Source organism: Gastrolobium bilobum, unplaced genomic scaffold, assembly GCF_033153095.1.
Source record: "Gastrolobium bilobum isolate Gb01-03AN ecotype WA unplaced genomic scaffold, APGP_CSIRO_Gbil_v1 utg9664, whole genome shotgun sequence".
Classification (NCBI taxonomy): domain Eukaryota; kingdom Viridiplantae; phylum Streptophyta; class Magnoliopsida; order Fabales; family Fabaceae; genus Gastrolobium; species Gastrolobium bilobum.
The window spans coordinates 88,701-110,643 of NW_026896200.1; the positions used below are offsets into that span (position 1 = coordinate 88,701).

The window sequence follows — 21,943 nt, forward strand, 5'->3', positions numbered from 1 at the left end:
GACACATTTCTATATAGGAAAAAGTGCGTATCATTTCTATATAGAGAAAGAGATAGATAAAAGGAGAGAGAGTGGACAGAAAAAAATAAAAGTGTCGATCCCATTTCTTTATGAGAGTAAAATGATATAAATTGTGTAATTTAAAATGACAAACACTTTTCCCATCTATATAACAAAGAACAAACCCTTCTTTTAAAATACTTAAAATCAATAAATATAAAGTTACAAGTTGTTTTTTGTGTGTGTGTGTGGTTTAAGTTGTTTTTTATTATTTAAACGTTGGTGTTACTGCAGTTTCCATGCATAGTACTAACATCAAAACGACGTGTCAACATTTATTATTTCTAAATCGCCGCTCTTCCCCGCTTCTCTCTCATCCCTCTCTCTCTCTCTGCTTCCATTTTCCCGTTTTCTTTGTTATTATTCTCTTTCGCTCTCAGAATTTTCTTTCTTAGCTGTTAGGGTTTCGTTTCCTTTACTTCGAAATCAGAAGCAGAGCTTCACTGGTACGTTCCTTTTTTCATGCTTTACATCCTGGCTCCTATCACACACGCTTGAAAATGCTGTGTTGTGTTTCGGATTCTGTTGCTGAATCCTCTGGATTCTGATTTGTTTGGTTTTGCCTTTTTCTGTCGGAAATTTGTGTATTTTGCAATGCGGATTTGAATTCCGTTTGCAATTTTTTGTTTTTGTTTTTGGTTTTTTATCTTCTCTTTGTCTGCGGTGGATTTCTGTTTCTGAGTGAAATGGTGAGAAATGAATTTTCGAATATCTTGTTCTGGAGTGGAAATGAAGAACTCCTGCGCAGTGACCCGAATGGCCGTGTTTTGCTAAGGTTCACTGTGATTGTGGAATCTGAGGTTCAAATAATGGAAAATTTGGAAAAATTCAGTTCTGGACATTTTAGTGTAGCAATTTATTTATTTGGCCAGTCTCTGACATATGTCTTCTTATTGTTAAATTTATATTTTCGATTCTGAATTAAAAAAGAGCGTCGATTCATATAGTTTATTTTTCCTTATTATCATTATTTTTTGGGTTGCAGGTTGAGGTATAGCTAGCAGTAATACCTTCAATTTGAAAATTCCGAAGTTCGTAATTCCCTTCCTTTCTGGGTTTAATAGTGGTGATGATGGTGGAAAGGAGGTTAATGCTATTGGCAAAGGTGATCTAGGTTGAATCCATGAAAATATAAAGGATCTGTTTCTAAATTCCTTTATGTTTTTTTTTTCCTTCCCAGTTACCCAATGCAAATTTTAGTGCATTTGAATGAGATGGGTTGAATGGATGTGTAAGCTTGCTAGTAAAGTAAACTAGAAATGGCTATTGCTGGTCTGCATAGCGTGTCTGTGCTCGACTCCTCTTTCTTGAGGGACTCCCATTCCCAGTCATCCAGGAGGGGGGGAGATGGAAGAAGGCGAAGCACCCGGTCATCTTCACTCTTGCGAATGTGGCGAGAGATTGAGGATGAACATGTGGAGAGTCAAGTTCAAGGAAGACCTGGTGAAGTTCTACTTGAACAAAGGAGTGATGGGTTAATTGTTGACCTCTCACAGGAAGATACGCTGGATAGCCATGGGAGAGGGCAGGGGCATATGGTAGAAGATGCAGTTTTGGGTGGGAATGAGTCTGAAACTTGGTCACAGTCACCGAGTCAGAATGAATTCCATGATGAACATGAAGATTTAAACAATTCTAGCTGTGAAAACTCTTCTGACTTGGGAGAAGTTGAAAGGGAAAGAGTGAGGAAAATTTTCAGGGAATGGATGAATAATGGTGCTAGGGATCATGGATCAAACATTTCCCGAAGAAATAACAGTTCAAGGAGAGAATGGCTTGGAGAAACTGAGCAGGAAAGGGTGAGAATTATAAGGGAGTGGGTACAAATGAGTAGCCAGCAGAGAAATGTTTCTTCTGGGGAAAGTAGGGAAGAACCATCTGCTGAAATAGATACACAAATTGAACGTGTACGTGATGGATTAGTTGTCAATCAGAGTGAGGGCCAGACTGAGCATACACGGAGGGGTATCCGAAAATTATGTGGCCGTCAGGTTATGCTTGATATGCTTAAGAAGGCTGAGAGGGAAAGACAAAGAGAAATTCAGGAGTTGTTGGACCATCGGGCTGTATCTCATTTCCCCCATCGAAATCGCATTCAGGTTTGTCCAGTAAATGATGAATATCTTTTTTAATTTCTTCACTTTTCCTGTAACAGATGGTTATTAGCTGTTTGTTACTGTGAACTGGATAAAAGATTCACATCAGTAAACTTATAAGTTAGCACTTTGGTTTTAGACTGAATTTTCTAGGTGAAATTGAAGTAGGATAATTTCGTTGTATGCATAGTAAACTTATTTTTACAATCCAAAGTATAATATAGTATGAGGAATAGAATAAAACTTTGCTAATGCAGAAATAATTTGAAATACAAGTATACAATAGTGTGGAAAACCTAGGAAATGTGAAAGAGAAATACTGTAAATGCTAATCCAGTCAAACATAATTTAAAATTTAGGACTTGATTTAAATCCAGAGCTTTGCGCTCTATTTGATGAGTGTTTGTTAAAATGTTTGCAGGCATTGCTTAGAGGAAGGTTCTTGAGAAATGATAGATCAGTTGATAATAACAGGCCCACTTCTGTTGCAGAAGGTGAATTGGGTTTATTGAGGCAAAGACAAACTGTATCAGGTCTAAGGTATGCATTTCTTTATGCCATTAAGTTGATGAGAACCTTTAACTATTTGTTTTTATCTGAAATCTTTCAGATCTCTCTGTCTAAACACCCCCCCCCCCCCCCCCCCCACACACACACACACACCTTTCTTGTAATGGCTTGTGTTGAAATATTGCTGTGCCCTCTTTTAAATGTTTAATAAATTGATAAATTTATTACCATTTAATTTATTAATTTTGTATATATTAGATGCACATGCCTATACTTTTTTTACGATTCTGTTTTTAAAGAAATTTCAAATTTTAATTTCTTTTAGTAGAAAAGCAAAGAAAGGAATGTTTTTTGTCAAGTATATTTTTATCTAGTTTTATATGGGGTTGATGGACTGTGCCTTTCTACAGTGTGGATTTTGTTGGGAAATGACATTTTTGCAGTTGAATATAACTACTGTTTTAGGGTGATTATGAAATTAATAAATTGCGTAAAAAAACCCGTTCCCTGTTTTCTCCTTGCATTTAGAGGGGTGGAAATGATCTTCTATACCCTATATCCATTTAAGCCCGTTAGAGCCATAACTGTTCTTGTGTTACTATAGCACTTAAAGCTATTAATCCTTGTTCTGACTGAAGGTTATGTTTATTATTTTTGCCATTTCTTCATTTTAATTCCTTTTGTACATTTGCTTTATGCTAATGACATGAACTTGTCTTCTGAACAGGGAAGGATTCTTCTCTAAAAGGGACAATACTGGTTGCATTCAAGCAACCAGTAAGCTATCTGATTCCTCATCTAACATTGATATTGATTTTAATATGAATGAACAAAATGGAGCAAGCAGTTCACGTATGGTCCCAAGTGTACATTCTGAACAGACTGAACCTAACAACAGAGGAAGTAATGGACTTGGGATGTCAGGCGGCCAGAACTGTTTACAAGGAACATGTGAGAATTTAGATTGGCAAGACTCTACTGCTCATGCAGATGGAGATCGGTTGCAGTATTTGCAAACTGAATCAGTCGTCTTGCAATCATCATTCAATTTTAGTGTTGAAAGAAGGGATGGTGCTGAGCAAAATGTTGATGTGATGCCTCCCGAAGATACTGCTGATGAACTTTCCCAACAAAGCTTGCGAATTGAAGATTCAGAGCATAGTAATTTTCAGGAACTCAGCAGGGTACATAATGAGCAATCCCAACTGGGTGATGTAAGTCATGGTGAAAACAATTCATCAAATCATGACAATTGTATGGAGGGAACTATTGGTGGTGATGTGAATTGGAATGAATCTGGTGCTCTGGAAGAACAGCTGGAAGACGATATTGGAAATGAAGGAAGCGACTGGCATCGGAGTAACACGGAATGGAGAAATAGCACTGTGGAAAGTGTGGATGATAATCTGCTCAGTAATACAGCAAATGAGTGGCCTGAAAACAGTTTGGGAAATGAGGATGGAGAAAACTCTCATGTGCAAGAAGCTCCTGAGGTGTGGCAAGAAGATCGTGGCTTCCATGAGGCTGTGGAAAATTGGTTGGGAGGACCTTCCAATCATGCAAGTGCTCCAGTTGATAGAGTTCATGGATTTTATTTTCCTGATGATGACAATGTGTACAGTGTTGAACTCAGGGAACTTCTTAGTAGGTATATAAATACGAGTGAAGAGTTTCTGTACTTTTTTAAATGAAAGATGTAATCTAGCATATGTGTTTCTGATCATTTTGCAGGAGAAGTGTCTCAAACCTCCTTCACAGCAGTTTCCGTGATAGTCTTGACCAGTTGATACAATCATATGTTGAAAGGCAAGGTCATGCTCACACTGAGTGGGAGCTGCAAGAAACAACCCCTTCTTCAGCCTCGGCAGAACAGGACCTTGAGCAGCAGAATAGGGATCAGCTTGTTGGTCAGGAGGGTACTGTTAATAGTCCACTTGACCTGCCCTCTTTACCTATGCCTCCTCCTCTGCCTATTTGGGATCAGCACTCTCATCGTGACAACTGGCCACAGAATGACATAAATAATCACCGTCTTGGAATTGTGCGTTTATCTTCTTTGGTGATTTTTTTGTTTCATATGCTCCAATATAATGAAAAGAGATTTTATGGGGCATTCACCCCATAAATGATTTTTATTAGTTAATGTTATAAAATTTATTTGTATTCATGATGATTTTATTATGCAAGTATATCTCGGTACGAAATAATTGGCGTTTATGGGGTTGTAACTATTTTTCCTTAGCTGATATGTTTGATCGTTTGGATAGTAGATTGTTAACTTCTTTCTCTTTATCAATGTGTTATCATTTAAAGAATTTTCTCATTTGTTTTTATTTTTTTTTGTGGGGGCAGGATTGGGAGATTATTAATGACTTGAGAATCGACATGGCTAGATTACAGCAAAGGATGAATAATATGCAGAGAACGCTGGAGGCCTGTATGGATATGCAGCTTGAGTTGCAGCGCTCAATAAGACAAGAAGTGTCTGCAGCCCTAAATCGCTCTGCTGATTCATCAGGTTTGCAATTTCTTTTACCCCTTCATATTTCCTTTTTCCATGCCTCTTGGCCATCCAACTCAAACCTGTGATGTTTTTTAAGAAAAATAACTTTCCTCAATGATTGCTAACTGAGAAGACTAAGTTGAATTTATCCCAGGAATACATGATTGCGAGTCACCAGATGATAAGTCTAAATGGGAATGTGTGAGAAAAGGACTGTGCTGTATTTGCTGCGAAAGCAATATTGATTCTTTGTTGTACAGGTACTGTTCATTATCAGTTGGACACATCTGTAGCTAGTTTGCACCTGATTATAATCACTTACAAATTTAGAATACCGTTGTGCTTTTGGTGCAGATGCGGGCACTTGTGTACATGTTCAAAATGTGCCGATGAGTTGCTCGAAAGTAGAAGGAAGTGCCCAATGTGTCAAGCGCCTGTGGTGGAGGTGATACGTGCTTATTGCATACTATGATATTGACATTGAAATTAGGTCACACTTAACAAAATACAGGACTCTAACAAGCTTTATCTCCTGGACGTTTCCAGGTACTTGTTTTTTTTTTTATAAAAAAAATCTGTTTGTTGCTGTGATTACTGTACTTATGTCGAGTGCATCAATGGAACACATGATGGCAATTTTTTGGGGCCATGATTCTGATATGAATAAAAATGTTATGTTTTTGAAGTTTCGATTTGCACGTTTTGTTTGATTTGGGGGATAGAGGTTTCGTCCTTTAATTTAGATGTCTGGACGGTGGTTTCAGGCATATATGACGACCTATCTCTGGGCATTATTTGTGATTATGGTGTTTGCTCTGAAGTGTCAAGACATATATTTGGGTTGTATGCTACCCATATCAAAGTCAGATTGGTTTGGCTTTGAGTTGATTGAGGGCTTGCCTGGCTGTTATGAACCCAACCAATGTTGATGTACCATGAAACCTGCATCTGCAGTCTTTTGGTTATTCAGATAAGTAGAAGTTGCTTGACAAATGATGGCATATCACAACTAGAAAGAATTCGTTGGATCAAATACTTTCTCGAAATGTTCATTTTGTTCTCTTTATTTTTTAAATTTTATTACTTTTGCTCGGTTGGTAGTTTGGTGAGACAACAGATATTGACATCCCTTTTTACGCAACGTTTTCACTTTCATTAATCCACGTAACTAATTGCGTATGTTTTGGCTATAAGGTTTGGGAGAGTGACCCAATAACATCCAATGTACGAATTTGGTTAAAGATAGAGAACGAAATAATTATATAACTACCAGGATATAAGAAAAAGATAACAAGGAGTGTTCAAATCAACGATTTAAGCTCGTTCTATCATTTTATTCAAATATTTTTATTCTTTTTGCCGCAATTGAAGTTAAGATGTATGCGGCAGGACTTGAGTGTTTTTTTTTTTTTTTTTGGTACAGGACTTGAGTGTTTTAATTTACGTTGCATGACATATTTTGATATTGGATAATATTTTTAATTTATGTAATGCATATTTATTTAATATTTAATAATTTAATAAAAAATTAAGTTAAAATTTTAATTTTTATCGATTTTACAAAGAAACATAAGATGTTATAAATATTTAAATTAAATTTAATAAAATAATAATTGTAATCTGATAAATTTAATAATTGAAACAAAAATGAAATGCAACATTTGAATTTTTTTTTGAGTTTTTGCAACTAGTGTTAAAATGTTGAGAAATATTGAATACAACACTTCAGAAATTTTAAAATATCGATACATAGGTTTTAATGGTAAGAAACTATTTTTAGGTTAACTGGTGAGCGTGATGGTTGTTAAATATAATTATGCAAAATATCGTAAATATAATTTTGCAAGCAGAAAATTTGAGATAATTTTCATTTTTGTTTGTTACTTAATTACTTTGTATAATAAAGGAAAACAGCTGTATATTTTTATGTGTGTAATATAACGTTGTGGCAAAACTATATTAGCATCGACATTTTCTGTTTGTACGCATAATTATTTAGTTTCAAAAAATATTATTCTTATAAAATATCAGTGAGAATAAGTTTTATTATATTATACATACCACAAGTTGAGAAAATATTGTTATTTTTAGATTATTTTGATATCATAATATTAATAACTATATATATTTCTAAGCGAAGATACTTAATAATTTTTTAATGTGTGCAAGTGCAATCCTTAGATATTTTAAAATGGATGTAATAGTATTTCAATAAGGAGTACAGGTTTTTTACGTGTTGCTTTAAAAATCCTTTGTATTTAGCGAAATAGCGAATAGATATAAGAAAAATAATATAGAGAATTTGTTTTTTTAAAAAAGCTTCTTAAAAATTTAAGAATGAACCAAATAAAAGAAAATGAAGATTGTTGGCAATTGGTAAAATAATGTGTGGATAAACTTTCTATATTTACACGTGTGATGAGTTGTTGAAGCTTAATTAATGTCAATGACTCAAATGTTGTACGCAACGTTCCAGTGTCAACTGATCCCAACGGGGAACAACTACTGTACTGAATACTGTACTGCGTTTCTATGACTGTGACTCAGACCCCACCTCTCTAACATCTTCTCCATTCTCAGCCGTTGATCTTTCTCCATCCTCATCCGCGAACTTGGTGCACCGGCAAACGGGACACGTCACGTGCGCAGCGAGCCACGTGTCTATACATTCCTTGTGAAACACGTGCTTGCAGTAAGTAATCATCTTCACCGAGTCACCGACTCGGAACTCGTCCAGACATATCGCGCAATCCATTTGCTTCGCATCTCCGTTGTACGAAAATACTGGTAGAGACTTCGCGGAGGTGGGGTCCACACCCTGGTGTGAAAGATGGCGGCGGCGGCGGCGGGAGGAGGAGGAGGAGGATGATGATGAATCCGTGTCGGAGAATTGACGAATGTACAAAAAGATGAAGCCAATGAAGAAGAGCGCAACGAAGAGGATGAGGAAGGCGAAGGCTAAGTTTGAAGTGAAAAATGGACGTAGTGGCAGTGGCAAAGGCCTTCCAAACATTGATGACGATGACGTCATTGATTCCGGTGGTGAAGATGAGTTGTTGTTGGTGGTGGTGCCGTGGATGTGAGGAAGAGGGGGTATGGATGTGGTGATGGGTACATCCTCGTTCACTAGGAGCAACCTGCGATTGGAAAATTCCATGTTTTCTCAGCAAACCAAACACTGTCCAATGTCGAGAAAATCTAGATAGTATGGTTTCTCACTTTCTTTCTCCAACTTGAACAAACATATATACATATATAGAAGATGGAAAAAAGAGTGTAATTTTTAGGACACTAGCTTATGTCAGTTTTTAATTATGTATTATCCAGAATGTATGATTATAATATTAAAATTATATTATTTTTATTTTTTGTGTTATCAGATAGTTTGTAAAAAGAAAAGAAAAATATAATTTTAATATTATTATTATAAATTTTTGAAAATATATAATTAAAACCGTTAAAAGAATATAACTCGTATTCTTTAAAAAAATACTCACGAATATATATATATATATATATATATATATATATATATGAAAAATAATTCTTTTACAAGATAATCCATCTTTTTTGAGCTGTGTATACAATAAGAAAAATATTTATCTTTTTAAATGACACAATTTATATTTTTTCACTCTTACAAAGAGATAAGACTTATACTTTTATTTTTTTTTTGTTAACTCTTTCTCCTCTTTTATCTATCTTAAATGACATAATTTTACATCCTTTAAAATGACACGTATTTTTTCTATACAATAAACTTATAATTATAACACTGGTAATATATATATATATATAATATATATATTTTTTAAAAACTGGTAATATATATATAATATATATATTTTTTAAAAATAATTTGTTACGGTGAGGTGACAAGGAATGGCTGTGGGAGCCACCGTATTTAATAAGTGACTCTAGAGTTTGCGGGAATTTTGCAGTTTCTAAATGAAATACGAATCGTAATAAACTTTTTCCAACTTTATCGATTCTCCAAATGACCGTAGGTTCTTTTTGGTACCGTGGCAAAGTGTCATTGTCAAATTCTTGTAAATACTCTTGCGATTTCTGGAACAATGAATAAAATGTCATTAGTTTTTAATTTTTTTTCTTAAATGTCATGTTAACAGTATTAATTTTTAATATGTTATATGGGTAAATTTGATTAGTTTGCTGATGTGTCACGTTATTAGTGGACATCAAATTCGTTACCTGGAATAGTGAACTTGGTTGCAATTATTACACCTGCACGTTTTTATCTGTCACGATGACACGTGACAGACATGCAACGAAGTTCGCTAGGGCGGACAGCGAACTTCGTTCCATATCTGCCACATGGCGTGACAGGTGAAAACATCCATGTGCATTAATTGTAATGAACTTGCTCACGTAACATATTGAGAATTAACACTGTTAGTTGGCATGACATATAGATAAAAAAGTTGGGGAGTCACTGTTCCGCGATTTCTTCTATGTTTCAATAGAATAAAACATCATGATAGACTATGTCAACATGTTGACGACAGTGCACGAGCAAAGATGCAAATATTCTTTTACTATTTTGTTCCCGCACTGGGCAGTGTTTTTCCCTAAGCACTGCCATGTAGTGTACTTCATTCAACATTGATCATTAGTTTATGTGAACCATATTAAAATTATATTATGTCTAAATAAGGAGTACCGTTCATCGAAAGTAAAAGGAGAAACAGCATTTTGTAAAAACATAATCTTCTGGGTCGAGTAACAAAGTAATGAAAATTGTCATTTAACGAGTTTAATCTTCAACTGGGCCATCCAATATCCGCAATTGATAATCCCTCAATAGTTCTTTTGGGCCTGTTGCCCTGTCCAATTCGGATATAAATTATTGAATATAACAAATAAACTTTAAAGGAACATATACAAAAGCCTACTTTTTTTTTTTTTGGTAAATACAAAAGCCTACTTTTAAAGGAACATATAACAATTACATAGACAAGTGTTTTTTTTTTGGCCTTATAAAGGAGGTGAGACAATTATAAAACAATATAACTTACTATTCCTAGTTTGATAAATTAATTATTTAAGATGGTGAATATGTTTTCATAAGTTTTGAAAAGTTAATACAAGCCTAAAATTTCATATTACCACCATAAATGTATCATTCCATATGCAGATAATCAGTGTATATATAGTGTAACAATATAATATTAATGAATTTATCATCACCGTGCAGAGTGCAACAATATAATACTATTGAACTTATATTCACCGTTTTGGAACAAAATGGACTAAAAGCAAAAAAGAAAACAAACAAATATAATAAAATAATTTATATTAATGATTTTAAGAATTCTAATATTATATAAAGAATCAATTCAAGCTGGTAGGTGAAGTTATATTAATAATTTTATATATTAATAAAAATCTAATTTAATTTGAAAGATAAAATGAAATGAAGGTTGAAATAAGTTAAACTCAGCAACCAATAAGTAGGCGTATTAAGTTACACTGACTATGCTTGCTCCGCATTCCGCTTATTTTGTTACTACATTGTCTTTGACAAATTCTTAGTTACCTATCATAAATATTCATTTATATGAACGATGTTAAAAAATACAATTATCCCTAAATTAAGAACATCACGCGTTTAATGTTAAATAGAATTGGTGCCCATCATGTAAATTGTTCTCCTTTCCCACCGCTGCACTAGCACTAACAAAACAAGTGCAATAGAATATTGTGAAGTGTAAAACCAAACTACGGATAAGCAACCCAGAAAATCAAAAAAACCAAAGTAGCAACTAACATTACAGAACAACAAGGTCATAATCTTAAGAGTTAGTAATCTACAACCATAACCCCATCAAGCAAAACATAAAACAAAACATCACTAGTCCACATAGTACATAAAAACACATTATATTATATTTACAAATACCACAGGTTCAAACATAGGAGTTATCTCTAGAGACTTAGACCTATATCATGCATCATAGGATATGAAGTTGTTCACAGCTTTGACCCCTTCAGCAATGGCATGCTTCCCAAGCTCTCCTGGCAAAACCAGCTTCACTGCTCCTTGAATCTCCCTTGAAGACAATGTCATATGTCCAGTGTAGTTCTTCAGTTTTGCAGCTTCATTAGCTAGCCTCTCAAACATGTCATTCATGAAATTGTTCAATATAGTCATGCATTTAGAAGAAATTCCCATGTCAGGGTGAACCTGTTTCAATACTTTGTACACGTATCTCTGGTACCCTTCTACATTTCCTCTTCCCCTTTTTTTCCTCCCTTTTTCTTTACTAACATGCCTTTCTTGAGTCTTGGCCTTCTTCACTTGCTCTTCGTTAATAATGTCACTATTTTGCTCTTCCTTTTGATTCTTGACTCGACCATTTTGAGTGTTTTCTTGATCTGCTTTGTTTTCAGTAGTGGTAGTAGAGGTACTTGCATCCTTAGGAGTCACTTCTTGAACGGGAATGACCCTCACATGCTCTTGGCCAAGAGCACTTGCTTCTTCCCCTGTCTGAATATCTCTGTTTCCTCGGGTTAATCTTTTGCTGCTGCTTACAACCGAAAACTGTACACTTGTTTGCACAACTTTCTTGGTGGATCTGACCACAGTCTTCCCAGCACGCTTTGGAGCCATGAACAATCCCTTCACTTACCCTTGAAGCTTTTTTTTTGCAATGGTGGAAATGGAAAGTTGATGAGGGAGGTAAACTCATTGATGAGTATCATTTATAACCAGTTAAACTTTTTGGGGGTTCTAGATGATGACATGTGGAGACTAGGTGTCAAGTGCATATGAATGAAGTTGATACGTGGGGGTTAAAAAGTGAATGGTAAGTTCTGGAGGGATAGATGTGCCATTGTGTTTGTGGGTCCCCACAGTGCCCTTTAAAAGTTTTAATATTGTATTTTTTGCTTACTTTTCTCTCCCTTTTTCTTTGCTTTGGCATTTTCCTTTTAGTATTTACAACAAAGAATGGTATTTTATATGTCTGATGTTAAGAGAATTTGGTCATATACATTAATCAATACATTAATGGTAAGTTCTTGATCAACATATGTCCTTGCTCAATTTTGATTCCTGTTCAATATAGGATACTCAAGAGACCCGGGAGTGATCTATTCTCTTTCCCCTTGTCCAGAATTTTGCTGAGCTCTTTAATAATTAGTCCTAAATTCTTAGCATTCAATGGGACAGATGTTTATCTTCATCAGATAAATGTTGATATTCATCAGCAACTCTTATACTAGCTTACCAAGCTGAAAATTACAATGGGAAATTCCAGAATTACATTGTTAGTCTAGTCTGGCTGCTAATCTGCTATACCATTAAATTGTCTCTACATGACAACTTTTGCACGTTTCTTGACAAAATCTTGCATTGTATCTAATCCAAAATTTTGGATTTGTTTCGGTAAGATAACTGGTAGCTAGCTGTTGGTACCTCGTTAGAATGGACTAATGAGAATCTATTTAGTATTTACCACTTTCTTTCTTAAGCTCTTACCTGTTTTCAAGCTAAGGTGACAAGTTATATATCACAAGCACCTTCAAAATAAATGATTAACAACTAACAAAACCGTGCTTGACTTTCCCTGGCCATCAAATTCATATGACCATCAAATTCGGAAAAGGTAAAGATCAATCACCAGAACCAGAAGTCAGACGTAGTGTCTTAAGAGACTGTCCCTATAGTTTATTACTTTGCAATGAATTTTTTCTGTTTTTACATTATTTATATATTGAATCTCTTGTAAAAATTGTTAATATTTATATAAATAAAATAAGGTTTCTTTAGGTCAATTTGTTTTTAAAGTAAATAAATAAAAGTTTATTTGATTTTGATTTAATTTATAGTGTAATGTAGTCTTAACACTCTAAAAGTTAAGAATAAATACACTCTTTCTTAAAACATACTTTCAAAGAATTTTCTCTATTTTATACAATAAAGATTAAAGATAGGACTTTGAGTTTCTCATTCAGGAGATGGAGAATTTTTCTGCAGAGACATAATTTAGCTGGATTCCATCATAAAGTAAAAAAAAAACAAAAAACTGACTCAAAAATTGATGTATGTAACACGAGAGTAGACTTCTCCTATGATAGAAGAAACTATTCTCCCATAAAGATATGGAAAACTAACTATTTCAGTACTGTTATTCTGACATTCTTATGTATGGGTTCAATTGCTATTCAAGAGAGTATCGTGAAAGGAAAAGAATGTAAAAGATTACGTGAAAATTGTATAAATTCTCTCAGCGTTGGTAACACAGGTTGAGTAGAGTGGGAAGAGAATCTATATTTGATTTTCACCAAATACATATTTGGAGAGTGACGATAAACTTTAATTGTGACTAAGTCTCTGCACAGGATTAGTCTCATAGTCAATTCAAAGAGTTAAAACTTATAAAATTCTCAGAAGACCGACTCGTCTCAAAAAGGTAATTAAGGTCGTTATAATATATATATATATATATATTTTATATGGATCAAAGTTATGAACTTAACTCTATAAATTCATTATTATATTGACTCCCTGTATAAGGCATTTTTAATACATGACAATGGATTCAATTGATTACTCTTTACGGTTTAGTAAATTTAGAGAATTGGGTTACTGAATGTTTTATTTTAAATAACATGAAGGTGTTCTTTACCTATATATAGAGGGAGTTACGTACATTTTATCCCATTTAGTTGCAATGGGTACCATTCATATAAAAAAGAAGAAATTGTTGTATTCAATTGTTCAGATTGGATTTAATACGTCGGTTTGTGGTGCACATCAAGCCCAATCCACATTTTTGTGTCCAATTCACATATCAACCTGATGAGAGAAAAGAGTGACATATAGTCATCTTAAAGGCCCAAGAGGGTAATGTTGAAATCTAAAGGCCCATATCCATGAGTTGTGATGGCTGAAAAACGAGGACATACACGCTTACAATGAAATAAAGCTTTTATTCTCGTGCTGCTCGTGGGTGTGTGTCTTGGTCCCCAGGGATAGCATTGCTTTATTGATTGAGCGTGAGTACTCCTATGAATATAAAGTTAATCAATAGTGGAGCAGGGTTTCTCTGTTTCCCTCCCTCTCTATGTTGTTTGTTTCCTTCTTTTGCTTTCCAAGTTTCTTCTATTTTCCTTTTTGGTGAGTTGTTTATTTCAATTCGTAAAGTTTTCTTTCATTCCTGCAAGTAACTTAAGCAAAATAACACAAAATATAAACATCCAAAATGTGTGAATAACCTTGATTAATAACTAAAGCAAAAGTTTAGAGGTGTTTCTATGATATCCAACTTGGAATTGTCGAGTAGTGAGTACCCTTTTGAGGGGTCGTCTCTTTTATTCTCTGAACGAAGCCAAAATTATTGTAAGAATAGGCCATGAAACTTGAAAGTATAAAATATAGGTGTGATTAATTCTTTCCCGCAACATATTGTCTTTAGACTATACACTTGAGTGGGAATGAATCTTCTAATTTGTATCAAATTTCTCTGTTCATAGGTATTCACAAATATTGATTGGTCATGTGAAATTTACGCAATTTTCTCTAGTTAAGTGAAGGCAAGATGAAAATATAGTACATGTATGGTTGAGTTAAATTTGGTAATTTTCCTAAGCGAATGACATTTTATATGAACAGAAAAATATTTCTACATTTACTGCAGATAAGTTATCTATATTTACTCTCAAAATGACGTCGTTTTGGTGTTGAAATATTAAAAAATTATAATTAATAACACTATTATAATCCTGAAATAAATTAAAATTACGAAAACACTTTGATTTCTGCCCCAATACGACATCGTTTTGGACTCAAAACAGATAACTTATCTGCATTTACTGGGGTTGAATCCTACTGAGAGGTCCACTAGAGATCAGAAATTGTTGAAGAAAGAACAAGATGTTTCTTTTGTTCTTTCCGGGCGATCGAAAAAGAAAGAAATGGTTAATATATTCAAGATAATTACGTGTTTACAAAATATCGTCTCAATTCATCCTATTTCATCAAATCGTGATATGGTTCCGAAGGATAAACTGGACGGTTCCAATAAGATTTCATTCTTGAACAAAAATCCGATAGACTTATTGGAGGGGTTCCATTGGCGTGCATCGAGTGGGAATTGAACCTACGAATTTGCCAATTATGTGGAAAAAATGAACTCTTATATGAATTAGATTACGATGATGAAAAATGTTTAGAAATCAAACAGCCAAACAACAATATATAGATATGTGATCGATTCAATTGCAAACTTATTAACATCCATCATTTTCTTCTTCTTTCTTTCCACTTATGGAAGGGATCATTATAATCCAAATAAACTTGAATGATTATAATTTATGTGAGGATACACACCCACAATCATCCATCCACCAAGAACTACATCATATACTTCTACATCTCTTGTTAACCCTAGTGAACTCGAACATTGATTGGAAGAAAGACTCTACCTCCTCATGCCTCACTACATAGTTGAACTCAGTCGATGATGAACTTTTCATGTGTGATGAAAATGGTGACACTTGCCTTCTTTTCTTTCTTGGGGTTGGTGGGCAATTTTGAACGACAGGAATCTGATTACCTGAACATGTAGGGGTTTTGCACTCTTCTAAATCCTCCATTACCTCTTGTGCTTCACTCAGCTTTATCTTAGCATATACTTCTTCTCCTCCTCCTTGTTTTGGAACAATTGATTCTTCCATTTGTGGAGGAACTTGATGCTCTGTTGTCCCTGTAGACATGGAGTTTCAATAAGAAAAAAAAATGTTTATGTGTAAGCAATATAACCAACCAATGCGCTAGATCTTCAAAAAGAAAGAGAACTAGTACTTGAAAATTGTTACCTTTTGCTATTAATTTGTACCCTATTGCCTTTCTTGTTCAGAGACTTTTTCTCTCAACCTTTTTGCTTCAAGCTCGAAACTTGAAAGAGTGTCAGTGCCGTGCGGTTATAGTTGCCAACGACAGCACCATGTGAGAACAAGTCTCTCGATCCTATTTGTGTAAGAACGTTTTGGATTCATTTGGGTAGCTAGACTTATAGGCTTCAATTCAGACTATTTAGTTTGTAACTTTGTAATAATCGTAAATTTTATATAATTCTTGTTCCTAATGATTTCATTAATGAATAACATCTAATTCATTAGCTGAATAAGCTATGCGTTGTTTGAATTTGTTATTTTCTGGCCATATATACCAACAACAGCAATATAAGTTTTTTTTTTTTTTTTTAAGAATATAAAATATTCTCAAAATTTTTAAATATGAAACTAATATTAATTTGATCATGAATTTTTAATTGTCAATAAGTAATTCCAATGAGCTTTGAATCACTTATCCGCTAATATAATATTTTGATAATATGTATTTATTGAGATACATGTGTACTTTTTTTAAAAAAAATATTTCAATGCATGCTTTTAAAATTTTTGAAAGCGGTACTCCTTTTGGTCAATATATATATATATCACAAAAAATTTAAATGGTGTGAATATATTATTGTGAAATGACTCACGAATGGAATTTTAAAAAAATAAATAAAGTTTATTATGTTTTGTGAGCTACTTGTTTATTTTTGATTTTAAAATCTAATTACTTTTTACTTTGTTTTTTTTTATAGACACTTTTTACTTTGTTTTTTTTATTACAAATGAGTATAAGCAAATGAATCGAATCATACTATTGAATGAGCACTACCTGCTAGGGGTGTTCGCAGTCTGGATTAGATCGGTTTTGGAAGCAAAAATCATCTGATCCAATCCCTTCCGTTTGATCATGTAATCATCCATTCGGTTTGAATTTTTTTTCAAATCTGATCCGATCGAATCCAATTTTTTTTGGTTTAGATTGGATTAGTTTTCGATTTTTTGAAAATTTTAAAATTTGTTTCATGATTATTGTGCAAATAACATCTTTTGTATATATTGGCTTTATAAAAGAAAATTTGAAATACAAAAGCATTAGTAAACGATAATATAGTTTTTTTTAGGGAATGAGATATGAAGCTCTACATAGATGAAATTTTGTTGATAAGATGTGATTAGATTTTTTCTTGAGTTTAGTTGATGGGTTGATGGGTCTTGCGTTTAAAAATTTTTGGGTTATGATTGGAGAAAGGCTTAAGTAAGTAGAGATGAATTAATATATTGGATCGATTTAGATTGGATTGGTTTTCATCAACCAATCCGAAAACCGATCCAATCCAATTAAAATTTGCGGTTTTTTTTTTCGGTTTTTGGTTTTTCGGTTTTCAGTTTATTCGGTTATCGATTTTTCGATTCGGTCACTGCGGTTTGAATCAGTTTGGATCGGTTGATGAACACCCCTACTACCTGGTATATATAGGAACCGGTTATACAGAATACAAGTGTCAAGTATTGGCGGGAATTGAATAACTAACATAATTGTATTTAGTTATATAACAAATTTATACAATGGCTGAGATTAAAATTACACGTGCATAAAATTCACATTTGATAGCTGATATATTGATCAATAGCCCCACTCAAGTTGGGATATGAATGTCTTTCATTCCCAACTTGGTTGAAAGAGTATGGAACTGAGTACAATGTAAAGCTTTAGTCAGTAAGTCAACTAGTTGGGTTGCAGATTGAAAGGGAAGAAGATGAACAAGGCCTTGATGAACTTTTTCCTGACAATGTGACAGTCTATATCAATATGTTTACTACGTTCATGGAATGCAGGGTTGTCACAAAAAACTAAGATAGGCTGTGATAGGGGAATAGACAAGTCTCTGAATAAGTATGATAACCACTGAAATTCACAAACCAGACTAAGGCTTCGATATTCAGCTTCAGAAGAGTTTCGAGAAACTGTGTTTTGCTTCTTGAATTTCCATGAAACTAGAGCTGGGCCTAGAAAAACATAGAAGCCAGTTATGGAGCGTCTAGTGTCTATACAACATGCCCAGTCTGAGTCAGAGAAAGCAGATGGATGAAGATTATTGTCAGATGGAAAAAAATAAGCCCTTACTAGGTGAATTTTTAATGTATCAAAGGACCCTAATTGCAGCTTTGTAGTGAGTATCCATTGAATTAGCCATAAATTGACTAAGATGTTGCACTGGAAATGATATGTCAGGTGTTGTGGTGGTGAGATAAAGCAACCTACCAACAAGCCTTCTGTAAGCTGCTGCATCATGAAAGGGGTTGCCTTGTTCTTTTTGTAATTTGAGAGAAGGGTCCATTGGTGTCATAGCTAGCTTGGCAGCAAGAAGACCTGCATCAAATAATAACTTTAGAGCATATTTTCGTTGGTTGAGAATGAAACCAGATTTCAAACGAGCAACCTCAAGTCCTAAGAAGAACCAAAGGGAACCTAGATCCCTTATTTTAAAAAAAATGATTTAGATGATGTTTAACACACTGAGTTTCATCTCCATTACTTCCAGTTAATACGATGTCATCGACATATATGAGTAAGGAAGTAAAAGAACCATTGTTTTTTCTTACCAACAATGAGTGGTCTTTGCTTCATATTGAACATAGCCCAAAAAGAAGAGTGAAGTAGTGGGTTTAGCATTCAATTGTCTACTATCTTGTTTAAGGCCATATAAAGAACGCTGCAGCTTGCAAACTTGGTTTGATTTTTCAGAGACGATGCCTAGGGGAAGCACCATGTATACATCTTCGTGTAAGTCTCCATGTAAAAAAGCATTGCTAACATCTAGTTGCTCTAATATTATGATTGTAGTAATTTTCACAACTGGGGAGAATGTATCAAGATAATCGATGCCTTCAACTTGATTGTAGCCTTTGGCTACTAATCTTTCCTTGTAGTGTTCTATTGAACCATCTGCCTTGTGTTTGATTTTATAAACCCATTTACATATAATAGGTGTGGTATCGAGAGGAAGATCAACAATGGACCATGTTTGGTTTTCTCTAGTGCTGTTATTTCAGCAAGCATGACTTTTCTCCAACATTCATGTTTGGATGCTTGGGATTATGACTTGGGTTCAGTGCAAGAAGTAACATTAAGACAGAAGAACACCGATTATAGGATAAAACATCAGAAAAGGGATAAGGAGTAGAAAAAATGGAACCTGAGACTGTACTGGTGTCAGAAGCAACCGATAGAGATATATAAAATTTCTGTAAATACTTGGGTGGAATATGAGGTCTGGTTGAACGTTTGAGATGGATATTCTGAGGTTGTTGAAGATTGACTTCTGGTATAGAATCTTGAGGAATGTTTAGGTTTGATGTTGTGGTAGCAATGGACTGAGAGGTTATTATCATAGTCAGGAACATGATCAGGGATATCTATATGTTCTAGAGTTGGATTATATGGTGAATTAGATGTAGGGGTAAAAGGAAAAAATTTTCTCGTAAAAGATAACATTTCTGGATAGTATAATATTACGATTTGAAAGATTAAACTAGATGTAACCTTTTGTACCTTGTTTATATCCAAGGAAAATAGTTTTCTGGGCTCGAGGATCAAATTTGGTTCGATGGCATTGAAGAGAAGTGGCATAGACAAGACAACCAAATACTCGTAGATGCATAAGAGTATGAGGTTTTCTATATAGCAGCTCATAAGGTGTTTTGTTATTGAGGTTTGGAGTGCATAAGAGATTGATTAGGTGGACAACATGATAAACTACATAACACCATAAGCTTATGGGTAGGTTAGCTTGAAGAAAGAGAACGAGCTACATTAAGAATCTGTTGATGTTTATGTTCTGCAACCCCATTTTGTTGTGGTGATTCAACGCAAGAATGTGAGTGCTCTATTCCTTTGGATCGATAGAAATCATGCATGAGAAATTCTATTCCATTATCACTTCTAATTGTTTTCTCAGAGGACTGAAATTGATTTTCTACATAGACAAAGAATACTTCAAATTTGTATGTGCTTCACTTTTGTGTTTCAAAAGGATAGCCTATGTGAACTTTGTGAAGTCATCTACAATGGTTAAAAAATAATGATGACCATGCATAAAGACAGATGAGAATGGACCCCAAATATCTGTATGTATTAATTGGAAAGGGGCAGTAATTTTAGATTTGCTAGACAAAAATGGTAATTTTCTTTGTTTAAAAAAAATGAAAGACATCACAAGGATCAATGTTATTACAAGAAACAAAAGGAAAAACTTGGAATATAGTCTTCATAATTGGCTGAGATGGGTGTCCAAGTCTTTGGTGCCATATCTTCGAAGAATCAGAAGACTCCTTATTGCAAGAGCTATCTTGGACAAGATCCTCATGTATCTGTTGCAGAATGTATAATCCATCGATTTGCTTAGCTAAACCAATCATCTGGTTAGTTGAAATCTGTTTAATGAGACACGTTATATCACGAAAGAGAACATAACAATGAGTGTCTTGTAAGAGCTTGGTAACTGATATTAAATTGACACGAAATGAAGGCACATGAAGAACATTCTTTAGAATTAAGAAATTTGACAAGTGTATTGTGCCAGAATGAGTAGTGATGATGTAGGTACATTGGGAAGGGTAATAAGTATAGGCTTTATAGGCTAGATGCACAAAAATTTGGAAGCTATGAGAGTGATGTGATCAATAGCTCCACTGTCCAATATCCAACGAGTTGAACAGATACTTGATGGTGTGCTATCAAGGTTAAAGGCAGAAGTTTGCACCATATTTGTTGAATGGTTTTTCTTTGAACATTGTAAGAGTTTCAGTAGCTCTTGATATTGTTCCTTTGAGAAACTAAGATTTGTATTAGGTTCTTGTTTGTCAACTATGTCATGGAATTCATCATTAGAATCTCGAGAAGCAAAGTTTGTTGTATGTGGTTTCTTGGATTTGTATCTAGGTGGGAATCCATGTTTGAGGTAGCAAGTCTTAATCGTGTGGTTGGTTCGTTTGCAATATATGCAAAACTTGCTTCCACGCCCCTCTCCCATAGCTGGGGCGAATTTGTTAGGATGATTGAAACTGATTATTGGGCTTTTGTTGTTCAGTGAAATTAATGAAAGATTATGGCTCGTTGACTCCACTGATTATGTAACATCCCCGTCTCGAGCCGGTTCAATTAACATACATATGATACAAACAGAAACAGCGGAAGACTTAACTTACGAAAATACTAGCTAACTTTTTTTTTTTTTTCATTAATCTTCATTCACATGACATATCACATTGCATACTTCTTCTAATTTAATTCTTATTGGACGGAGACGAAAATCGGACAGAGTAACCTCTGTAAATCGGACAACTGGGGATTTGCAAATCCCACTCTCAAGGTATCCTGATAGACAATTTCTACAGTATGTACTTTCAGACATACCAGATATCCATATAGGATCATATACCCATCCATGGGCGCATGCATAACTTGGCTTCGTGCCACTATGTCTAACAGCATGCAATCCAACACATAAACATAAACTGAATACTACATCATCATATCAACATGCCTGAATACTCAAATGTACATGCATCCAACTGAAAGACATGTACAAAACATATACAAAATAAAGGATCAGACATCATGGTAACCAAATGAATAGAACACCATACAACAGTACATGTTCTCCAAAAATAATATTTATAATAAATCGTAGCCTCCGGCTACCCAGAACTCCATATCCTTATACTAGTACCTCTAGCCACGGGTAGTGTCCTTGTACCATGATGGCTCTTCAATTATCTGTGTTCCTGAAATCATATCCCCAAACGGGGTTAGAGACGAATCTCTAGTAAGCTCCAGGTTTATAGAGAACTCTCCATACCCTAGGCTCACTTCCTGCATGACAGGCAAATACATAATATACAAAAT

The 21,943-nt window shown here is 34.4% G+C and overlaps 3 protein-coding genes across 4 annotated transcripts; 1 reads left to right on the forward strand and 2 right to left on the reverse strand.

Annotated features, from left to right (window-relative positions):
• The first annotated feature begins 378 nt into the window (after positions 1 to 378).
• LOC133298219 (uncharacterized) lies at positions 379 to 6,236 on the forward strand. Of its 2 annotated transcripts, XR_009749756.1 has the most exons (9): positions 379 to 506; positions 1,046 to 2,159; positions 2,578 to 2,696; positions 3,394 to 4,314; positions 4,398 to 4,707; positions 5,019 to 5,184; positions 5,324 to 5,429; positions 5,524 to 5,715; positions 5,934 to 6,236. XR_009749756.1 is itself a non-coding variant. In XM_061497472.1 (8 exons), exons 2-8 carry the CDS (start codon positions 1,320 to 1,322, stop codon positions 5,639 to 5,641), a joined length of 2,580 nt encoding a protein of 859 aa, XP_061353456.1. In that variant the 5' UTR covers positions 379 to 506; positions 1,046 to 1,319; the 3' UTR covers positions 5,642 to 5,826. The 2 variants fall into 2 exon arrangements, 1 of the variants encoding a protein (XP_061353456.1); XM_061497472.1 differs by lacking the exon at positions 5,934 to 6,236 and having other exon boundaries at positions 5,524 to 5,826.
• A 1,463-nt stretch (positions 6,237 to 7,699) lies between these two features.
• LOC133298222 (RING-H2 finger protein ATL57) lies at positions 7,700 to 8,326 on the reverse strand. Its single transcript, XM_061497477.1, has one exon. It carries the CDS (start codon positions 8,324 to 8,326, stop codon positions 7,700 to 7,702), a length of 627 nt encoding a protein of 208 aa, XP_061353461.1.
• Positions 8,327 to 11,134: 2,808 nt separating this feature from the next.
• LOC133298228 (uncharacterized) lies at positions 11,135 to 11,814 on the reverse strand. The gene has a single exon (XM_061497482.1). It carries the CDS (start codon positions 11,798 to 11,800, stop codon positions 11,135 to 11,137), a length of 666 nt encoding a protein of 221 aa, XP_061353466.1. The 5' UTR covers positions 11,801 to 11,814.
• Positions 11,815 to 21,943: the final 10,129 nt, after the last annotated feature.

What these genes read in the sequence shown, in the direction of transcription:
- LOC133298219 (XM_061497472.1), top strand. Translation starts at nt 1,320, where the DNA reads ATGGCTATTGCTGGTCTGCATAGCGTGTCTGTGCTCGACTCCTCTTTC. An exon ending in TCGCTCTGCTGATTCATCAG is followed by an intron (nt 5,185 to 5,323) that starts GTTTGCAATTTC and finishes AATTTATCCCAG; the next exon opens with GAATACATGATTGCGAGTCA. An exon ending in ATTGATTCTTTGTTGTACAG is followed by an intron (nt 5,430 to 5,523) that starts GTACTGTTCATT and finishes CTTTTGGTGCAG; the next exon opens with ATGCGGGCACTTGTGTACAT.
- LOC133298222 (XM_061497477.1), bottom strand. Translation starts at nt 8,326, where the DNA reads ATGGAATTTTCCAATCGCAGGTTGCTCCTAGTGAACGAGGATGTACCC.
- LOC133298228 (XM_061497482.1), bottom strand. Translation starts at nt 11,800, where the DNA reads ATGGCTCCAAAGCGTGCTGGGAAGACTGTGGTCAGATCCACCAAGAAA.